This window comes from Apostichopus japonicus, chromosome 20 (assembly GCF_037975245.1).
Source record: "Apostichopus japonicus isolate 1M-3 chromosome 20, ASM3797524v1, whole genome shotgun sequence".
NCBI classification, from domain to species: Eukaryota; Metazoa; Echinodermata; class Holothuroidea; order Aspidochirotida; family Stichopodidae; genus Apostichopus; species Apostichopus japonicus.
Window position 1 is genome coordinate 13,262,499 of NC_092580.1, and position 19,698 is coordinate 13,282,196.

The window sequence follows — 19,698 nt, forward strand, 5'->3', positions numbered from 1 at the left end:
ATCCTCATGGAAAGAGCGGTCTTAATTCTGGGTCATAGACAATAGTCAATAATCGCGTAAATGTCCAAACAATCATGGCACTTCTTTTCCACCATGTATACACGAACTCGAAAGAATCGATAGAGGGTCACAACTTTCAAAGAATGTATTTCTAAAGCTTTTTATGAATGTTAATAAGGTAAATCAGATCATAACCAAAATGTTGTTGGCATATATTGAAGATTTTCACGGTTTATGGTAGGCCAGAATGGACAAAAAAGAAAGAAATTTGTGAATGAATTACTGCTGTCTAACTTTGTGTTCGAGATATTTGCAACGTTGTAAATATTGCTATCTCGTTGTAACGTCAAATTTAATTTCAATGTTGTTACATCAATTGTAACTTAATATTGTCAGCTAAGTATAAACCGAATACGAATAACAACTCGCCGAAAATAGCCAAGAAATGTCAGTTTAGGAGAAATCACAGGATTTGAAGTCCTATATCTGCGAGCTGTCATTTTGTAAATTTTGTGATGTCATAATGCCACTAGAATTATGAAACTTGCTATATTTCGCTTTCTTCTGTTTTTCATATTTTCAACATAAAATATTAACAGTGTTGACACTGAACCAGTGTTATCATTAGGTAATGTTAACAGTTTCTCAATTACAGAAAATAAACATCATAATAAAAAAAGATCAAATTAATTTTTTTTTTTAAAAACCCGTAAAGAAGTGAAGCATAAGAGGCTCTATGGATGAAGTCTTCAGACATGTGTGTTCAAAAACATTAAATTTGTGATATCTCTGAAATGAAATAACATTTTCCTTAGCTATTTGGCGGATTTGTTCATGACAGTAATCACAAGATACACAATGAATTTTGCGTTTTCAATTGTACAACAACTAAATTAGAAAGGGCTATAGGCCTATATAATAGTTAATTTTAAATTTTTTATGTTATAGACACTATTCCTTGCCCTTCTTATATGCACGTCTCTGTTACTGACTTTACTAACTATATATTTCAGTTAGTATATATATATCAACGGTTTTCTTGTAATTTCGAAAATTGGGGGAAATATTGAATTCTATAGCTTTCTTGTGGTTGGTATTTTTCGAGACATATAATATATGTTTGTTGACAATTTGATACGTTTGTTATTTCACCCTGCATTGTCACGAAACGAGATGCGCATTGTTTAACTGACAATGCCGGATTTCCTAGATGGGTTGGGGGGGAAGTCCGATGGCACCCACATAGAACCTGATGCTTTAACCTTTTTTGTAGAATCCAAGTGGTAAACGGAATGGTTCTTCCGGTATAATTTCTTGAAACACGGCAATTATGTGTATCAGAGACACCAACAGTAACTATATATTACATACAAATAACTGTATAATAGCTGTTCGGGACAGACCACTTCTATATCTGAAGTTGTTCACGGTTGGTCTCGTTGACATTTATCTGTATATGTTCTCTTTTTTTTTTTAAGGATTACGAATTAGAGACCGACTTATCTAACTCAAGGAATGGAAAGTTTAACAAAACAATGCCTCTTGGCGTTTGTCGTTCTTCTTCTATCATGTGGTGGTAAGTTTTAAGTTCAATCTCAAATTTTAAGATATATATATATGTTGTGTTGTAATTTCGTAAGAAAGAGACTTGTATTCATAGAGGAGGTGTTTTTTAGTGGGGGTCTAAATGAATGAGTTGAGAAGGTCTTAAAGACAAGTATAGCAATTTTATTGAGGTGTTTGTGTTTACAGCCTCTGAAAGTATTTTTTCTCTCAAATATATTGTTTTCTTTACCTTTTCGCCAAGTCCAATTGATGATGTAAATTAGCAAAGCTAGGTCTAAATTATCAGTTTATCTTATAACTTTTATGTGTTATAGCTTATGTGGAATCAGCTCAACTGCTCATTGTATGTATGGGTGTGTCTATGTGCGTTTGTTTTGGTCCAATGTTAAGAATGAATCATACATGTATAACCAAGTTACCGTAGTCAGAAGTTTTCAGAACTTCCTTTTTGTCATATAGGAAGTGAAATCTCTTTGTTTTGCGATTCATATTTTCATGGTGAAACCGTGAAAGTTAACATCATTGTTACCAACATCAATTCGAGAATTAGGTAACGTTAAAACTTCGACATGACAGAGGAGAGAGGGGGGAAGAGGGTATATAACCCGGTCCCGGGGAGGGTGGGCTGCGAAGATATATGGAAGGCCAGGAAATTCAGGCATCTAAGAGTGCAAAAGGGAGGTCCGGTGACACAATTAGGATTTCACATTTATAATATACGTCAAAGGATATAATGAAAGCATGATCGTATTAAACATATAATTACAGCGAAAGTTTCAGTATACAAAAACAAATAAAAAACAATACTGGAATATATAGAAACGAAAATGATGGCTTAAATACGAAACTTGGGTTTGTTGCATATCTCTCATATATGATTATGCATGACGATGGTTAAATGTTTCTTCTTTAGTCATAAACTTGAAGGAAAAAAATGCTGTTCAATTTCCGGCTTGTTTTTGTTACGATTTCATTGGTATCTTGTATATCTTAGTAATTTGGAACAGGCATGTAAACACTAAAATAAAATAAATCATAAAAATGGGTATTTTTTTCTTGCTACCAATCAATCAAGCGCATTTATTGAACTATTGAACTTCCAGCAGAGAGCAGGGGGGACAGGAACCATAAAACCAATCTATTCACGCTCAGTCATCAGATTTATTTAACAGCTCAATTTGGAAATTGATTCCATCACGAAAGATCAATAATACCATTTTCAATGTTAAACATGTATTGCTGTATAAGGTATTTCGTGTTTTCAGGGTATTTGTACTTTCATTCAATCTTAAAATTTATTGCTGAGAAAACAAATCTATTGTACTATCGTACTTTCTTGATCATCAAAAAGAACCTCAAACGAACGCAAGATACTTAATTTTAAAACCTAAATGTTTTTTGAAAATAAAGCGAATTTTTGAATGCAGAGAAACTGGAAGTTTATTCAAACAACGTTCGGAAAAGTATTAGGTCTCATTAGAGTTAACTATAGTATAGATTCGCCCAAGGTATACTTTTTGTGTTATTTTGTTTACAAGCATTTCAGGAGCTGACCTATCGTGACCTCAAATGACCATTGACCTCCACAATTTCCAGAGAATGTTGGTTGTCTGATATTTTTTACCTAAATTGACCTTTCAACTCCAGCCTGAGATAACCGTTATATAGTTCTTGTATACTCGCTGGTATCAACATACCAAGTAAATTACTCTGTAGAACTTTTTGAATGATAGTGTTGCAAGGTTGTCAGACTATGACCTTAATTCCGTTTCATATTTCCTGGCAAACTTGTCCAGTAGTCATGGAAACGCATGAGTTTTGCTACGCTGAAATGTCTTATTAAACATGAATGTCATATGTACCCTTTATTTGCTTACATTCACGTTCCAGAGTTCAAGGCTGGATGCGAGTACTGCTCATTTAAGTTTGATCTAATTCCAATCTGGCATTGCAAATAACACAGGATGCCGGTTAAAAATTTATAGCCCTCTTTTTTTAAAGGCCAGATATCGTGATTTTGGGTGGGAGGCGTACAATTAATTCACTGCCCATGCGCGGTTATTGGACTACCAAGCTCGGAAAACCGTTGCCGAAAAGTTTCGATAACCGATATGCGTACGATATTGTACACACTGTAGTGCGTATATACGCTGTGTGTACAATTATATATAGTGTTCCCATCTCAGCACCACTGGACATGTATATGCACTCTCGCATAGTATAATTTTTCTGACAGGCTACTCTGTCCGTTATAGCTATGTGGAGAGTGTTGGAGCGGGTGCACATCCTCCTATATTTTTTCAGTTACACTTTTCAGACACATGTTTATGTGGTTTAAGTGTTACAAAAATTGGATTAAAAATATTGCTGGGTTTTAGCCAGGGAGTTTCCATAACAACTCCCTGGTTTTACTTTTGTAAGGAAGACTGTAAAGAACATATTTTTATTACAATATGGAAAAAGGGTGTAAGGTGCGCGAGATATGATTTTTTGGAACAATGAAGAGTTTTTCAACTGTTTTTCGGTTTTGTGGACGGGTTTATGGCAATATTCCGACGATAATTCAAATGTCCAATTCTCTATATAGCCCTGATCTTTTCATGGTAGTTTTTTATATCTGTTTCTAATAAACTAACTAAACTATATGCTGATATCCTCTTGCTTCCTGTCTAGCTTTGGGAGAATATTGCTTTCGGAATCGAGAGGCACGGGGAGGGTTGGGAACTTGCACAGTTGAGATACAGGATGTGAGCACAAAAGCCGAGTGTTGTACTGCAGGGGGTAGTGGATGGACCGAAAAAGCAAACGGTAAAAGATGTGCAGACACTTGCGAGGGGCTACCAGAGGATGATGAAGAAGACGAAGCCCCACCTCCCGATCCTCCACTGGTGGTAGAGGACATTACAGGTATTGAAACATATAGATATTATACATTGTTTAATTATCTATATATAAACAAGCCCGTACACCAGGCAGGATGTGTGTGTGTGTGGGGTGGGGATTGAGGGGAGGGAGGAGGAGGGGAGACGAGTGATGATGAACGTATGCACCTCGATTTTACAAACGCGTGGGGGGCGGTGGGTCCAGGTAGGGGCCGATGTGTGGTTGTATTGGATCCACCGTCCCTTTCCCACTTCAGAATGGCTTGGCGATAAAAATGAACTTCAACACTAATTTTTCTTCAAAACAATGCTCATATATATAAGTTGGACAAAATGCATGGTTCGCATCTCGAGAACTGAGTCCCTAAATATAACTATAGTGTTTTCTTGTATACCACGGTGTCGTTAATAATTCGGTATCTATGTATATATATATATATATATATATATATATATATATATATATATATATATATATATATATATATATATATATATATATATATATATATATATATATATATATATATATATATATACTTAGGGACTTATCCCCTGATCCCGCTGATCTCGGAAATCCCGGATCTGCCACGTGATTGTATACTTTGCTTATATATGTACTAACAAACAATTTATAAAACTCGTATAAAATGATAGAGCTTTACCGTCTCCTGAATTTTGGCCAAGACTGTAATCTTCGGACCAAATTTTCAGACGATATGAAACTGACTTTATTTTCTCAGGAGGTTATTGTTTCCGTACACGGGTAGCGAGGGGAATTCTTGGGGCATGTGAAGATTTAATCGGTGAGAAAACAAAGACTGACTGCTGTCGTTACGGTGGTGACGGTTGGACAGACAGATCGTCGGGAAAACGTTGTACAGATACATGCGAGGGCGGTGAGTGACTTTTATTACAACAGAAATGTAATATAATGCTAAGGTAAGGGAAATGACTGCCGTCACAAAGGTTTCTTGAAATCATACATTCACAAATAAGTTCTTGTAACTTATACAACATCTTTCGGTATACCCCTCATGCTAACAAAGGTGTTATGAAACGTATATAGTCATTTAAAAGATTGGTGAATCTATAAGTCAGCCAAAAAGGTTTAAGGTAGCCTACTGAAAGTATCCATAAAAGTTTCTTTAACCGAATGTGAGTTGTGAAGCAATATGCAATTGAAGAAGTATATCGTACAGTATGTTACCTATTGTATAGATCTCGTATATATATTCGATCCGGTATACTCTCTCTGTATTGCTATATTTCTCATGTTTGTAGTCATGTTAAGTGCTCTATAGTCGTAAGAAAACATACTACACATAGGACAACTCACTTTCCGTTGCCATAGAAACACACAAGATGGCCTCTTCACATGAATTCTGATGAATCGAATATTTACAGCAAAAAAATTCCAACTCAAGAAGGCGGCGTGCATTGAAAATGTACTCCACAAACTTACGTCACTTTATACCGTATCAATCTAATCATTCAAATCAATCAAATCAATCAATCAAATTGATCAAACAAGACAGGTATTAGGAATAGCCAATTAAACGTAGGAATCAGGCTTCTACCGTGAAACTTCCGATTGGTTTTATATTTATTTGTGTTTCCTGATCAGTGGTTGATACCGGTCCTCGTGGAACCTGCTTCAGCAACTGGCGTACCAACAGGCGTCGATGCTTCAACCCAGTGGGTGAAATGACTAGATTACAATGTTGTCGACAGGATGGAGCAGGCTGGTCTATACTTGATACCGGTGCAAATTGTGAAGATTCGTGTCTAGCAGACCCTGGTAAAAGTTCAAACTTTCTTCTCATCATTATTTGGTAGATATTATACGTTCTTGAATATATATATATATATAAATATATATATATATATAGTTAGTTAGTTAGTTAGTTAGTTAGTTAGTTAGTTAGTTAGCTAGGTCTATACGCTATACGATATAACTTCAATTTTCCTTAACTACGGAACCATACCTTTCAATACTAACATAACTTAAGGTAAGAAGCTTGGCTTGGCGAGGTTGTGGAATTTATACCCTTTATTATCCTCCTCCCCTCATGCTTGCCAACTTCCCAATCCACCTCTGAAAGAAAAAGGCTCCACCCCTTCCACATTGGGTGTTGCAACGGTACGGTTATTGTTATTATAAACAACAAACACATGTGCAATATTAAAGCGTTTGTAAACCTATAAGAAGTCATTTGACGATACCTATCGCCTGAAGTTAGTATATATTTTATTTGGCACGCCGTGAACATTAATCCTATACTGATGACCTTTATACACCGTACAACTATTGTGTATATTTGCAGTTGATGGTGGTTGGAGTGAATTTTCGGAATGGGGTCAATGTTCTGTGACATGCGAAGAAGGTCTGCAAACACGAACAAGGACCTGCACTGACCCTCCACCAGCACACGGAGGGGCTGATTGCGTGGGTAGAGCAACTGAAGAGGCGATCTGTCTAGAGGGGCCATGTCCAAGTAAGACCATGTGCAGAGAAGTCTTCACTTTTCTCTTAAAGCAACAGTTAGAAAGACTATAAGGACACATGACCAAAATTGACACGTTTTGATTGGTTTAAACATGCCTATTTTATTTCTTCTGATTGGATGTTAATGTATACAAGATTTTAATGGAAATGTGGTAATTGAATGTAAAAAAAAAAAGAGGACAACACGAAACTGGATTAACTATATTTCCTAGTTTATGCAGTATAGTAGTGGCTTGTTGATGTATGTCTGTGTATATATGCAGATACGTAATTCCAATTCCACACTGTGTAACATTGTAATCATTGAAATACTTTCCTAGAGAATTTTGAACAAAATGTACATATATGTTACTGTGATGTACGGTACAAGAAAGATGAACCTAAACACGTCCGTTGTTTATGTTAACTCTTCCTATCTCTCTCTCACTCCTTCGTCATGTCATAGTTCATGGTGGCTGGGGAGATTGGGGTGCTGCAGGAGATTGTCAGGCAACCTGTCAAACAGCAAGAGTGCCGGTGTATAAAGCACAGCAAAGGCCTTGCAATAACCCAGAACCGGCCCATGGAGGTAATTTTTGTGAAGGCCCTTCCTCTCGGAGGATCAGATGCAGAGCGCTACCATACTGTCCAAGTAAGTGTCCCGGACTCAACGACCACATGTATACCCGTTCCCTCTCTCCCTCTCTCTCTTCCTCCTCCTGCATTCACCCCTCTTATCTTTTATGTGAATACCGATTAATGTTCTGCTTGGTTTTTAATTATAACCTTACCGTCTCCAGCTATGCTATATTTCATGTATCATTTTGGTTTTCGAAATACGTCCGTTACATTTCGAAAATATGCAAAACATGAACAAATTTTGATATTTAATATACGAGTACAAAGTACGAATATTAAACTATTAGCCAGGACTAACGAGTCCTTGACTTTCATTTCTCTGAGTACGAGTAGGACACCGTAGGTATATACCGTGAGTATATAGTATACATAATTAATAAAGTATAGATAAAACGTATATGCGAGTACCAACATGGACTCGAGCACTATACCAGTCTGTCAATATATGATTAGGTGTTAACCCGTGAAACTTCCCGCAGTAAATATACTTAAAAAGCTATAACTTCGTAACATGCATGCCTGAATTAGGCGGACATGTATGTATTGTCGTATACTCATTACAGGAACTAGGAACCACCTCTTGTTAATATGGCCACGTATATCTTCCGTAATAGCTTCCTGATGTTATGTTAACTTTCTTTGTGCTCATACCGATTGCTTGTGTGTGTGTGTGTATGTGTTTGCCTGTTTAGGACTAAGTTATTGGGGAACCTATATGTCGTATAGGACTGTGTCCAGACTCCTTCATTCATGTGACTCCTATAGTCAATACCTGTAGGGTCATTTCTCAACCAATAAAATTCTGACATCTGTATCTTTCCTCTACACTATGGCTGAGATTATAGTATATATATATATATATATATATATATATATATATATATATATATATATATATAACTATGGATCCTACCTTAGGATATATATATATATATATATATATATATATATATATAAATATATATATATATATATTTATATATATATACATTTATACATATATATACACACACACATATATATATATATATATATATATATTCATGACTCATTGAACATTATTTTACCCCTCCTGTTTTTGTTTTGTTGTGTTTCTGTTTGTTTGTTATTGTTGCTGTTCTAGTTTAAAAAATAAAATTAAAAAAAAAGCCTAATAAACCAACCTTACGAATGAAATTGTACTTTAAATCCAAGCGATGATAAAGACAGAACTGATTCTTACCAAATGAAAACAAAAAACAAAACAAAAACCCGAAAACGATAAACAAGAATGGAAACAATTAGTGTTCTTTTTAATTCTTAGTCGACGGAGCATGGTCCGATTATGGAGATTGGTCGGATTGTTCTCAGACGTGCGACACTGGTGTACAGATCCGTGAGAGGAGATGCGATAATCCACCACCCCAACATGGCGGACAGAACTGTACCGGAGTTTCGCGCGAACAAAAAGAATGCAGAAACAGACGCCCTTGTCCAAGTAAGTATATATTAAACTGGACGACGTTATAGGGGGAATGTAGCCATTGACATGTGATATGCCAAGAGAGAAAAGAAACGGTAATTACAGGCAATATTGCTCTACATCAGCTATGCCGGTTTTCAAGATATTCGGTCAGCTCTTTCAATTTGTTCAATCCTCGGAACGCTCCTTTAAAAACTTAAATGGAGATGAAGTCCGCTCCTCAGTGCAGTACTTAATGTTCAAGTCAATCCATTAATTTATCAATTTCAAATAACTTAGCCTTAACATGTTTTTGGAGATGATATTCAACACCGTTTGAACTAACTTGTTATATATTATTATTATTATTTTGAGGCCAACAAATTCTTGTTTTTCCCATCGAGCTTTGTGTTACATAACGATGAAGTGACCTAATGGTATGTGGGTAATACTACAGGATCCAGTCACTCTCTAAAAAAATAAGTGTTATACATGTAGTGACTGAAAGACAGGCGCGTAGTCAAGGGGCGAAGGGGGCAGCCGCCCCCCCCCCCCCTTGAGCATATTTTTTTGTATGTTTTTTATGATATCGCTAGTAATTCAAAAGAGAAAATGTTAAGAAGCAACTTACAAGGCCTGGGAAGTGCCATTTCCAACGATCTGGAGGCATGTTCAGCCAAAAAAATGTGTGTACGCTTCGCGCCAACTCATGGTGGCGCTACGCTTAGGTAGTTTGCAATGCCGTATCTACGGGCTCTGATAGTTTGCCTACAGTTTCGCCCCTCCCTTGGTAAATTCCTCGCTACGCGCCTGCTGAAAGAAGTGGTTTTTGAGTGGTCCACAACATATAAAATTAATGTATATCGAAACGTTGTTTGATAGATTAATATTATTTTCCGATTGTTATATATATAGCTTGTTATTTGTTAACAAATATTGTATATGATTTAAAAAAAGTATTTCTAAGTTATTTTCAAGTCAAACATTCAATTCACCCGGGTGGGTGATGGTATCAACATTGATTTATTATCATTTGTTGTATTATGTATTTGTCAATTCATTTGTTATTGTTTTTGGGGGATATTTCAGTACATGGTGGATGGTCATCGTGGGGTGAGTGGACGGAATGTGATGCTCCGAAGTGTGGTGTCGACGGCAGAAAACTGCGGTCACGAACGTGTACAAACCCAAACCCGAGACACGGGGGAAACTATTGCGAGGGTCGTATCATCAACACAGAAGTCTGTTCAGTATGTCCAAGTAAGAAACTCAATTCATTTCGAGTTAGCCTATACAGGGTCTTGTGGGGTTCTAACTTATTGTAAGTCGGAAGGGATGATACAACCCCATGGGGCTCAATTTAGGGGGTTTCCTGCCGGGGCAAAGTGAGATAAGGGAAGAATTTTATTATTATTCTCACAGCCTCATCCTTCAAGAAACACACCAGCGGCTGGCAAACCTTTGAGCCCTATACGGCCCACGATCTTTTCTGAATGAGGACTCAACCACAGCCCACCGGACACCCACCCATCAGATTCGTTACTCAGATTGTACAAAAGGTGGCTCCAATAGTGAATTTAATGTTACAAATAACTTAATCGATCTCTCCGTCGGCTAGATCTGAAAAGTGTAGAAATATTTTTCCGACGTCTGGATATTTTCTTATTAGTATCCTTCTGTTTGGTTACATCCATATTGTTTGCGAACCATCAAGTTAGACACTGACGTATATAAGAACATGAATGACACTAATGTCATAAAATACGTGTTAAGTTTTGGACATATTTATATCTTACCCTTATGAAATATACGCCATGTAATCCATTTCGTGTGCTTCCTTTTCTAAATTGCACCTTGGTAAAAAAAATAAGGATAACTTTAGGCACAAACTTTTAGGGAAAAAAAAAACATGAAAAGAAGGAAGTCTGTTATTAGTCCAAATTTGTTATCTCTAAAACGTCTTGTTTTTGTTTTAATTGACCCTTTAAACAGCAGGCTCATCAGGTAAAGTGACTGGACTTCATAGTCTATATAGGCCTATACAAATCATTTAGGTCTGTTCCACAAGTTGTAACGCAGAGATCTTTCACGAAGTTTTCTTATGCGCTCCTTTTGGCAGGTTATTATTATTATTATTATTTACCAAATTTATATAGCGCTCTTTTCGTGCTTAAGCATGTTCAAAGAGCGCTTTACAATGACAACAAAATGACAAGAACCTTAAAATATGAATAAGAAGAATAAACTTGACGCAGCTTTAATATTAATATATATATATATATATAAAGTTCGGTACTACTTCGGTACCGATCTGTTTTCCCCGTCCATGTACTTCCTATACCGCCCCTCTCAAAGAGGGCAAAAATAAATATATACAATGACCGTATATACATATATGTCTATATTACTTGAACAGCATGGTCAGCATGGTCCGTCTGGCTGCCGTGTTCCGATGGCTGCAGAAAAGGTAGTGTTCGCAACAGATTCAGAAAATGTGAAGGAATAGGGAGATGTGAAGGAGACTATATGGAGACTCAAAGTTGCAGGAACTTGGACCCATGTCCCGATGAAGGTATCACCTTGACTCATATAATTATTTAGGAAAAGTATATAGGTATATTGTAAAAAAAAAAAAATTAACATTTACCCCAAATGTTTCTTTCATTTCATTGCATATTATCTTCGGTAACCATTGTACTTTTCGAAACTGATACTAACTCAGAGTGGGAGAAACAACAGAATTCTGTCATAGGCTTTTAAAACAAAACCCGGTGATATTGTTAGCGAAAGTGTAGGCGTATACCATGTTGGTATGTTTGGCGTGTATACTTTCAGTCCTATATATATACTCTCGTTAATTCGGATTATACAGACGGGTTAGCAACAGATGTATGTGTGTTGAGCATGCATATACCACGCACAAGCGACATGTGAGGAAAGAGGACTATATTGGGGAAATGGTCCCATATATATATATATATATATATAGCCTATATATATATATATATTTACTTCATGAGTAAACAGCTGATTTAATTGCTTAATTTTTTCTTTACAATCACAGTTGATGGATCAGGTTCTGGCAGTGGGAGTGGTCAAGGCATTGACGTCATTTGTGTAAGCGTTACTATATTTACTTCCACGAATTTCTCGACTTGGAATAATTTGTTAAATTCATCTCCTGTACATTCTCTGATTCTACATTCTCTGATATGTAGCATTTATGGGTGATATATTTGTCAGTACAAAGTTTGAGTGCTATGGAAATGCTTGTTTTTTATTTTTTTTTTTAATATTTTTTTTATAGCTATTCTGGTTTTCAAGATATCAACTTTTATCTTTGGAATACTTCACAACACTGAATGTATAATAATGAAGCTCTTAAACAGGACATTTAATAACGGTGCATTGTTACTACTGTAAAGAACGTACCTTGATGAATGATAAAAAGAAAAAAAGAAAGAGGGAGAGAGGGGGGGGGGTGTTTCTAGGCCTAGTGACACTATGACATCACATATTATAACATTAATGACACTCCACAAGAAGACAAAACTTTTGAACAAGAACATATCCCCAGGGCGGCGCAAAATGTCTCTAAGCTACTTTTTTGAGAATGTATATATATAGGCAGTGGGTGGGCTTGTTCTTCACAAAAGTAGTTTCTAATTAAATTTAAAGAATGTTGGTCGGTGATTTGTGTCTTATAAATTGTTATAGATCAATCAAAAGTCAGTATTTTAACTTCCTACAACAACCATCAGAGCAACCTATATAATTGGTGGAAATTCAACACCATGTTGTCCTTGACAATGTTATTCAACTTCTCGTAAACATGTTGTTGGAGCCAAAATAAATACTCTATGGTTTCCTATTCAGTTTTGCTGTTGTATGTGAGGAACAGAGGTCATGGTCTCTGTGTTACATGTATAAAGTTAGCCAGCCGCTTCAATTAATGAGCCTCACATGTCGAAAGTGCCATATCTTGAGAATAGTATAATCTGTATAGATTAGCCGTGCCTTTAAGACTTACTTTTCGAGTAGAACTTTTCTCTTTAAGTTTTGTGAGATTACCAAACACCCAGGAGCACCTGTGCGGATGCAACTTTGGTGGTTGTAAAGTCCATGTAAGGTTTTTCGATTTTCATTAACAAACCCTTTTTGAGGTTTGCATAATTTTGTTGTTGCTGGAGCAAGATTATACTTTCAAATTATAGGTTCAATTTATGTTAGATTCTTTAAAATTCTGTTTACACCCCTCTCGCCCCCTCGCCCCCCCCCCCCCACCCCAACTTCTTCTCTTCTCATTATGTTGTTTTGTCATCTACAGGACGATGAAGATGAATGCCTCCCTTACCAAGAGCCTGAAATTTCATATAGCTACGACAATATAGAAGACGTCGAAGTAGACTGTAACGAAAACGAGTATGCCTACTCAATCTACAGTGATCAACCCAACGACTGTAATAACAATGTTCCTGGAGGTCCAGGTGTTGTTGAAGAACCCGAAGAACCTGAAAATAAAGGCAGCTCTTCGATTGATTATAGTGATGATGATGTTCCGATAGGAGTTCCTGTACCCGACGCGCCGGACGAAGATAGTTATAGTTTGGACGAAGATCCTGTACCGGATGTGCAGGGTGAGGATGATAGTTATAGTATTGAGGAAGATCCTGTACCCGATGTGCAGGGTGAGGATGATAGTTATAGTTTGGACGAAGATCCTGTACCCGATGTGCAGGGTGAGGATGATAGTTATAGTTATGAGGATGTTGTAGGAGACGTTGCCGTAGCAGTTGAAGTACCCCCTGAAGAAGATTTCTCTGTATCATACTAGTAAAAAGTGACAAGCTAAAAAATAATGGACGAGAGCAAAAGTGAAATTATTACATTGTGACTTGACATATCCAAAGACACACACACGAAGAAAAAAAATGAATAAAAAATGTAACGAGCAATATAGTTTTTTGAAGATATGAGATGTCATTCTTACCCGTGTATATATCGAAGTTATGTTGACCAAATAAGTAATCGTGGAGTATAGCTTAGGGCGGGGAGGGGAGGGTGGGCCAGGCGGGGGGGGGGGGTTATGTACATGATCTGTTTTCGTGGACGAATAAGGTAGAACATAAGAAAGACAGTTGATGAGCTCTATATTGCTACATGTTCTCTCGACGGCATTTTTTGATTATTATTTTTATTTATACAATTCCAAATGACCAAATTAAATTTGTCAAAACTGGAACTTACAATAGCAACACAATATCAAAAAACACAAGATCCGCTCAAACAGTTATGACCTCTGTTGTATCTTCCATTTTGTATGTATTTGTTTGTCTTCTTATCGCTTTTCCACAAATAAAAAATACTAGTCTATTTTTTCCAACACTTATTATTGCTAACCTGCAGGAGTCGTACGAAGCTAACCCCTCCCCCCACCCACCCGACACACTACAGTCAGTAACAAGTCGTATGGGTACACGGGAAGATTCAGTGGGTTATTTAACACAGTGTCTCGAGCCCGAGTCCAACTGTAGTTATGTAAGATACCGTTTTCCCTTAAGGATATCCTCAGTGGAGTCTTTATATAGTTAATTCAAACATGTATGTTACCAGATGAGGTGAGTGGCCGGTGCTATATACACAGGGTGACGATAGGACCATACTTTGTCGTGTAAATCGTGCTAGAGTTCAAGGCTTTTCCGGAGTGGACAACGTTTCAGCTATGGCATGGCTCGGGGATTTTGGCCTAGCTTTTCCCGTACCATGGCTCCCTTTGATGAAAGAACCCGGGAGAATGCAAAGAGGGTCGATCAAATGGACCAGAAGGAGGTGGCGTACGAGGATCCGTGCCTTTAGCTAGAGGGTCTAACCACTCTCTGCGACCGGCATGAGCGCAACCCATGTCCCTTACATTGAATTTGCAGATATTTGTCAGGGCCATAAGTAGTATTCCCTTTCAAAATAGTGTAGAGAAAGTAAACTAGCGCCACTATTATCCCAAATAAAAAAATGCTGGTGTTGGTTAGTTTATTGCAGCTTAGTACGCCATACTGTAAGTGTACTTCATTTACGAAAATATATCTGTGAAACATTATTTCCCCTCTTTGTCTCATATTCTTCAAAGCATTGTCAGAGATTTACAGGAAAGTAAAAACAAAATATATCGTTTACACACATGCATGAAAGTCGTATTTGAATGGACTTTAACATGAAAATCAAACATGGTGCAATTGGAATATTGCCTGCACCACCCCATCGATCCCATTCATATCTAGGCTCTGTATATTTGAAGTTTCAGAGGCTATAGCTGCATATAGGCAACTTTTTCCGAGCCTAACACGGCGCTCACAAGCGCCCTTACTTTTTAGGTACCTACATGACTAAACTCCTCCTTCTTGTTGTCAACTTATTATATCATAGGCCTATATGGTATTTGTTTGTTTTGAAAGCTCTGAACTTCTCAAGAACGTTCGTCGATCATTCCAAGGAAAGTAAAATAAGTTATCGTGCTTTCAACTCTAATTATAGGAGTTCTGGTTGCTTTTAATTTTAGCTTTGTGAGTTAATGAGTTTCAACTGGGAGTTGTAAATGAGATGAACAATCAAGAGTTACCATTACTATAATGCCAATTATCCCCAGTTTTTATCGTATTTATATAACTCAATAGGCTATCGGCTAACTCATTTAGTCCCGTCAGGTTGCATGTGTAACAGTTTATTTAGAGCTAAAGGCCTCTGCGTGCATGGGCGTAAACAGCTTTAGAATAACCACTACCGAACCACATATGAATCATCCATACATTTAGTATCTGCATGGTCCAGCCTTTCTGTTGTGCGCGCGCGCGTGTTTGTTTGTATTTCGTCATCAGCGCCCTGTTACACGAATCCAAACATTGGAATCAAATCTTATTGGAATGGAGATGGGGCTACACAGCAACCTAGAAATAAAAGTGTAGCCCACTCACTCCTTTTGAGACGGAAGAGGGTATACATGCAACGACCAACATTGCGACCACTGATGTTTAAAGAAATTCCCAAGTCAACACCCCCCCCCCCGCCACATCAAAACAACATCCGAACGGTACACCACTAAGTTACTTCCCTAGCTCGTTTCTCTCAAGGCGGCTCTATCCCCCAACCCCCTGCTCCACCACTCCCGCTGTTTACGCCACTGAACGTTTGATATGAAAAACAGACGGAAACTAAAATAATTCAACAACACGTATAGTGACGTATAGTAATATCATTTCTAAATCAGGATATAACTGATCCCTAAACTGGACAATATTGTTATTGTAGTGCGCATTGCACGCTACAATATTGACATTACTTGCCAAGTGAACGATACCTACATGACTGGACGTTGAATCTTAAAGTTTCATATAGGCTCTGTATACATTTGCAGTTTCAGAGGCTAGCTGCGCAGGCAACTTTTTCCGAGCCTGACACGGCGCTCACAAGCACCCTCACTTTGTAGGTACCTACGTGACTATACTCCCTAGTGTGTTGTCCGCCCAAGAAATAACACCATGAACAACCGATAAATTCTTCCTAATACAATGATAATGTAGGCCTACTCGTCATCGGTATCCAGCTCAGGAGAAGTCACCTTGTAATATCAGATCGGGCTAGGTAACTTAGTAAGTTAACGGTCTCAACTCTTAATGCAATTACTGTGCGTGCAAATATGCAACTACTAAGAAATTTTGGGCCTGCGACATGTAACATTAACGACGTAGACGGCACATTCGGCTTACTTCACTGAGTAAACAGCAGTATACATTTTACAGTAGAATGCAAATACGCATGCGTGAAATAAAAACTTTGTCACACCTAGAACGTAAAACGGGAGATTTCCACATTTCCCGCGTACTGAATAAAATATATTGACTCTGACCAGGGAATTTTTCCATAACAACTTCCTGCTCTGACCCCGGATTTGACCTCCATGCTCCGGATGGCGGGGAACTTTCCGCCGCCGCGTACCGGTTGAAATACATTTACCTTCAACCATGGAGGTAAAAACAGATTTTACCTCCATGCTTCAACCATGGAGGTAAAAACAGACCTACATGGTTGATCTTTCTCCAACGTTTAGAAATTCCGACCTTCCAAACAACTACCCTAATGCTAGTAACGATTGATAAGCAGCAGAGTCAGACAGACATGACTAATTAGTTCAGAAGATAAATTTAACATTATGCAGCCTTATGACACTGACAGTCGACGATCGAAATATAGCGGACAGCGTCCCTTTGGAGTGTAGTCTCCATGATAATAATAACATTTTGCCGCCTCTTCCCACAACAGTCGACACTCGAAGTATTAGTTCTGCTTTAACCGAGTTTTGAGGGTGCACTGCTGACCGATATATGACATTGTCATCCTGGTCTTCGCTATTAAATTACCTCCTTTTAAGTAATATGGGAACGTAGATAGGACCAGAAATGTTTTTCACTCAAAAGAACCACGTTAAGGCTCTTTAAAGAGAACCCGGACACTTTCCACGGTGGCGTAGAAAGCAAGGGAAAGTGTCCCTGAGACACTATTCACGCAAATGGGACACTATTTCCTATTAATATGTGTCTTACGGACGCACGGACACTCATTACTGCTACACCAGCACTCCACGCGCACTACAATACTGCGTATTTGCAGGCAAATGCATGTTCTAGTTTTCCTTAGAAGTCTGTTGGGAGTATATATAGGGTGTTGTCCATAATCACGAGCATCTCGTATAATGTCAATCACGTGTATAACCTAATAAATTCTGAATCATTTTCTTTTCAAAGAAAAGGTAAAGAAGCCAGTTGTGATATATATATATATATATATATTCGTTGTAAAAATCCTGTCAGATTCAACACAGACTAATGCAGCCTATAAAAGGATATTCCATAGGGAAATGGAAGAAAAATGGAAGATGATACTATATAAGCCATCCTGCATGGATAATACTGCATGCAATTCCTACAATGCTCTTTCGAGATATTGATAAATTGAAATTGTCAAAGACAGTCCGTATACCGTTAGTGAACCTGAATCAAAAAGGTATGATGTCATTATAGTTGCACACTGACAGCATGATGCGAAACGTTTTGCTCTTCGACCTATCATTTTTTTTCCCTTTATATAGTTTTATCCTTGGATTGCACAGTTTACCAACTTTGCGTTAGCTAAGGGAAATATGACGTTATCACGATCTCAAGGACAGTAGTGTATTTATATGTTAATGCTTTCCAATTTTGTAGGACAACATTTTGATGTAGATTTTAAGGTAAATAAAAGAAAAGGTAAACCAAATATTGTCAGAGTGCGTCCATTACGTCACATATTTTTTATTTTTTTTTGCTTCAAGTTACAATTTGGAAAAGATATATATGTCAGCATAAAGAAATGTTATTATCGCGAAAAACAATACATAGGAATTTTATGCAAATTTCGCTATGGGATGCTTAAAATAAGTGTCTCCTTCATCTTCCAAAAATGAAATTTCCTCTCTCACAATTTTTTTTTTTTAAATGCTAGTATATAGTTAACTGACTTTGTTGGTTACCGATTACAGATTTTTGTCCCGTGCAAGTAAGCTGACACAATCTTGCACTTTTGCCGCAATAAATAGCAGGGCGTGTTGATTTAACAGTTTCATTGTGTTTGATTTAGGTCAATAAATAGCTGACTCAGCAGGCGACAACATCTTGCGACATTCCAAAAACGGAATGTAGCAAGTACATAATTAATATCCGCATTAAAGGGAATCAGTGATGCTTCCAACTAAACTGATTGACCATCTAGATGATAAAGTTTTTCTTTGATCTCCCATTCAAATTGATTGTATAAATTTTTAGAAGTTTTTGCAAAGTTTAGAAATAATTGTGAAATAATTTTCAGGGGTCCCGAACTTGTAAAAATATGATAGTCACACCTTTGGAATTTATGAACAATAATTTTCAGCATGATCACCGTCAATAATATATGGACAGCTCGAATTAACATCTGAATATAATTTTGGCTGCGAATTTGATCGAAAAGCCTATATAGAAGCATATATATATATATACAGTATATTCATATGAAAGCATATATATTCAGTATAGAAGCATATATATATATACAGTATATTCATATGAAAGCATATATATTCAGTTGAACCACCCCACAAAAACAAACAAGAAAAGTTGTTTTTGCTGATTTCAATTTCAACTTGACCAGTTGTGATACTTATGACGTTATTCAAAGTTGTACGCAACTTAATAGCGGGAAAAAATAGGAAGAAAGGTTAAATAGGATAAACCGACCAACCGTGACGCTCTTCAAAAGCATGGGAGAGGAAGGGGGATGGCCCAAGGGCATACAACTATCGTACCTGGGATCAATTAAGGGACCCACGGGAAACATGGGATAGAAAAAGATTTGTTCTCATTTTTATAATATTCTTCAAGAAACATGGAGAATTCAAGTGGCTTTGAGAGCTATATATAGAGGACCGACCTGGCTCTCGAAGTAACTGTTCCAAAAACGGATAGGTTAGAATTATCATACCCATATCCCGTAAGCTGTTAGTAGGACCTTTCTATAGGATCAGATTATCTGTTTCCATCATCTGAAACTGCAGAGCTGAGATACTTTGTTACCATGAACAACCATCTAAGCTATATAGGAGCCTGGGCAAGTTTAAAAAT

General features: G+C 37.3%; 1 protein-coding gene and 1 long non-coding RNA gene across 2 annotated transcripts; one reads left to right on the top strand and one right to left on the bottom strand.

Moving 5' to 3' along the window:
- The first annotated feature begins 1,377 nt into the window (after window positions 1–1,377).
- Window positions 1,378–15,110, top strand: LOC139962039 (properdin-like). The gene is made up of 11 exons (XM_071961872.1): window positions 1,378–1,576; window positions 4,240–4,473; window positions 5,192–5,347; window positions 6,076–6,249; window positions 6,776–6,946; window positions 7,403–7,588; window positions 8,879–9,052; window positions 10,106–10,276; window positions 11,433–11,588; window positions 12,081–12,133; window positions 13,344–15,110. Exons 1-11 carry the CDS (start codon window positions 1,516–1,518, stop codon window positions 13,848–13,850), a joined length of 2,043 nt encoding a protein of 680 aa, XP_071817973.1. The 5' UTR covers window positions 1,378–1,515; the 3' UTR covers window positions 13,851–15,110.
- LOC139962052 (uncharacterized) lies at window positions 13,827–18,391 on the bottom strand. The gene is made up of 2 exons (XR_011791135.1): window positions 17,085–18,391; window positions 13,827–17,020 (listed from the first exon to the last, which is right to left on the bottom strand). It is a non-coding gene; the product is annotated as an uncharacterized lncRNA (long non-coding RNA).
- Between the last annotated feature and the right edge of the window lie 1,307 nt (window positions 18,392–19,698).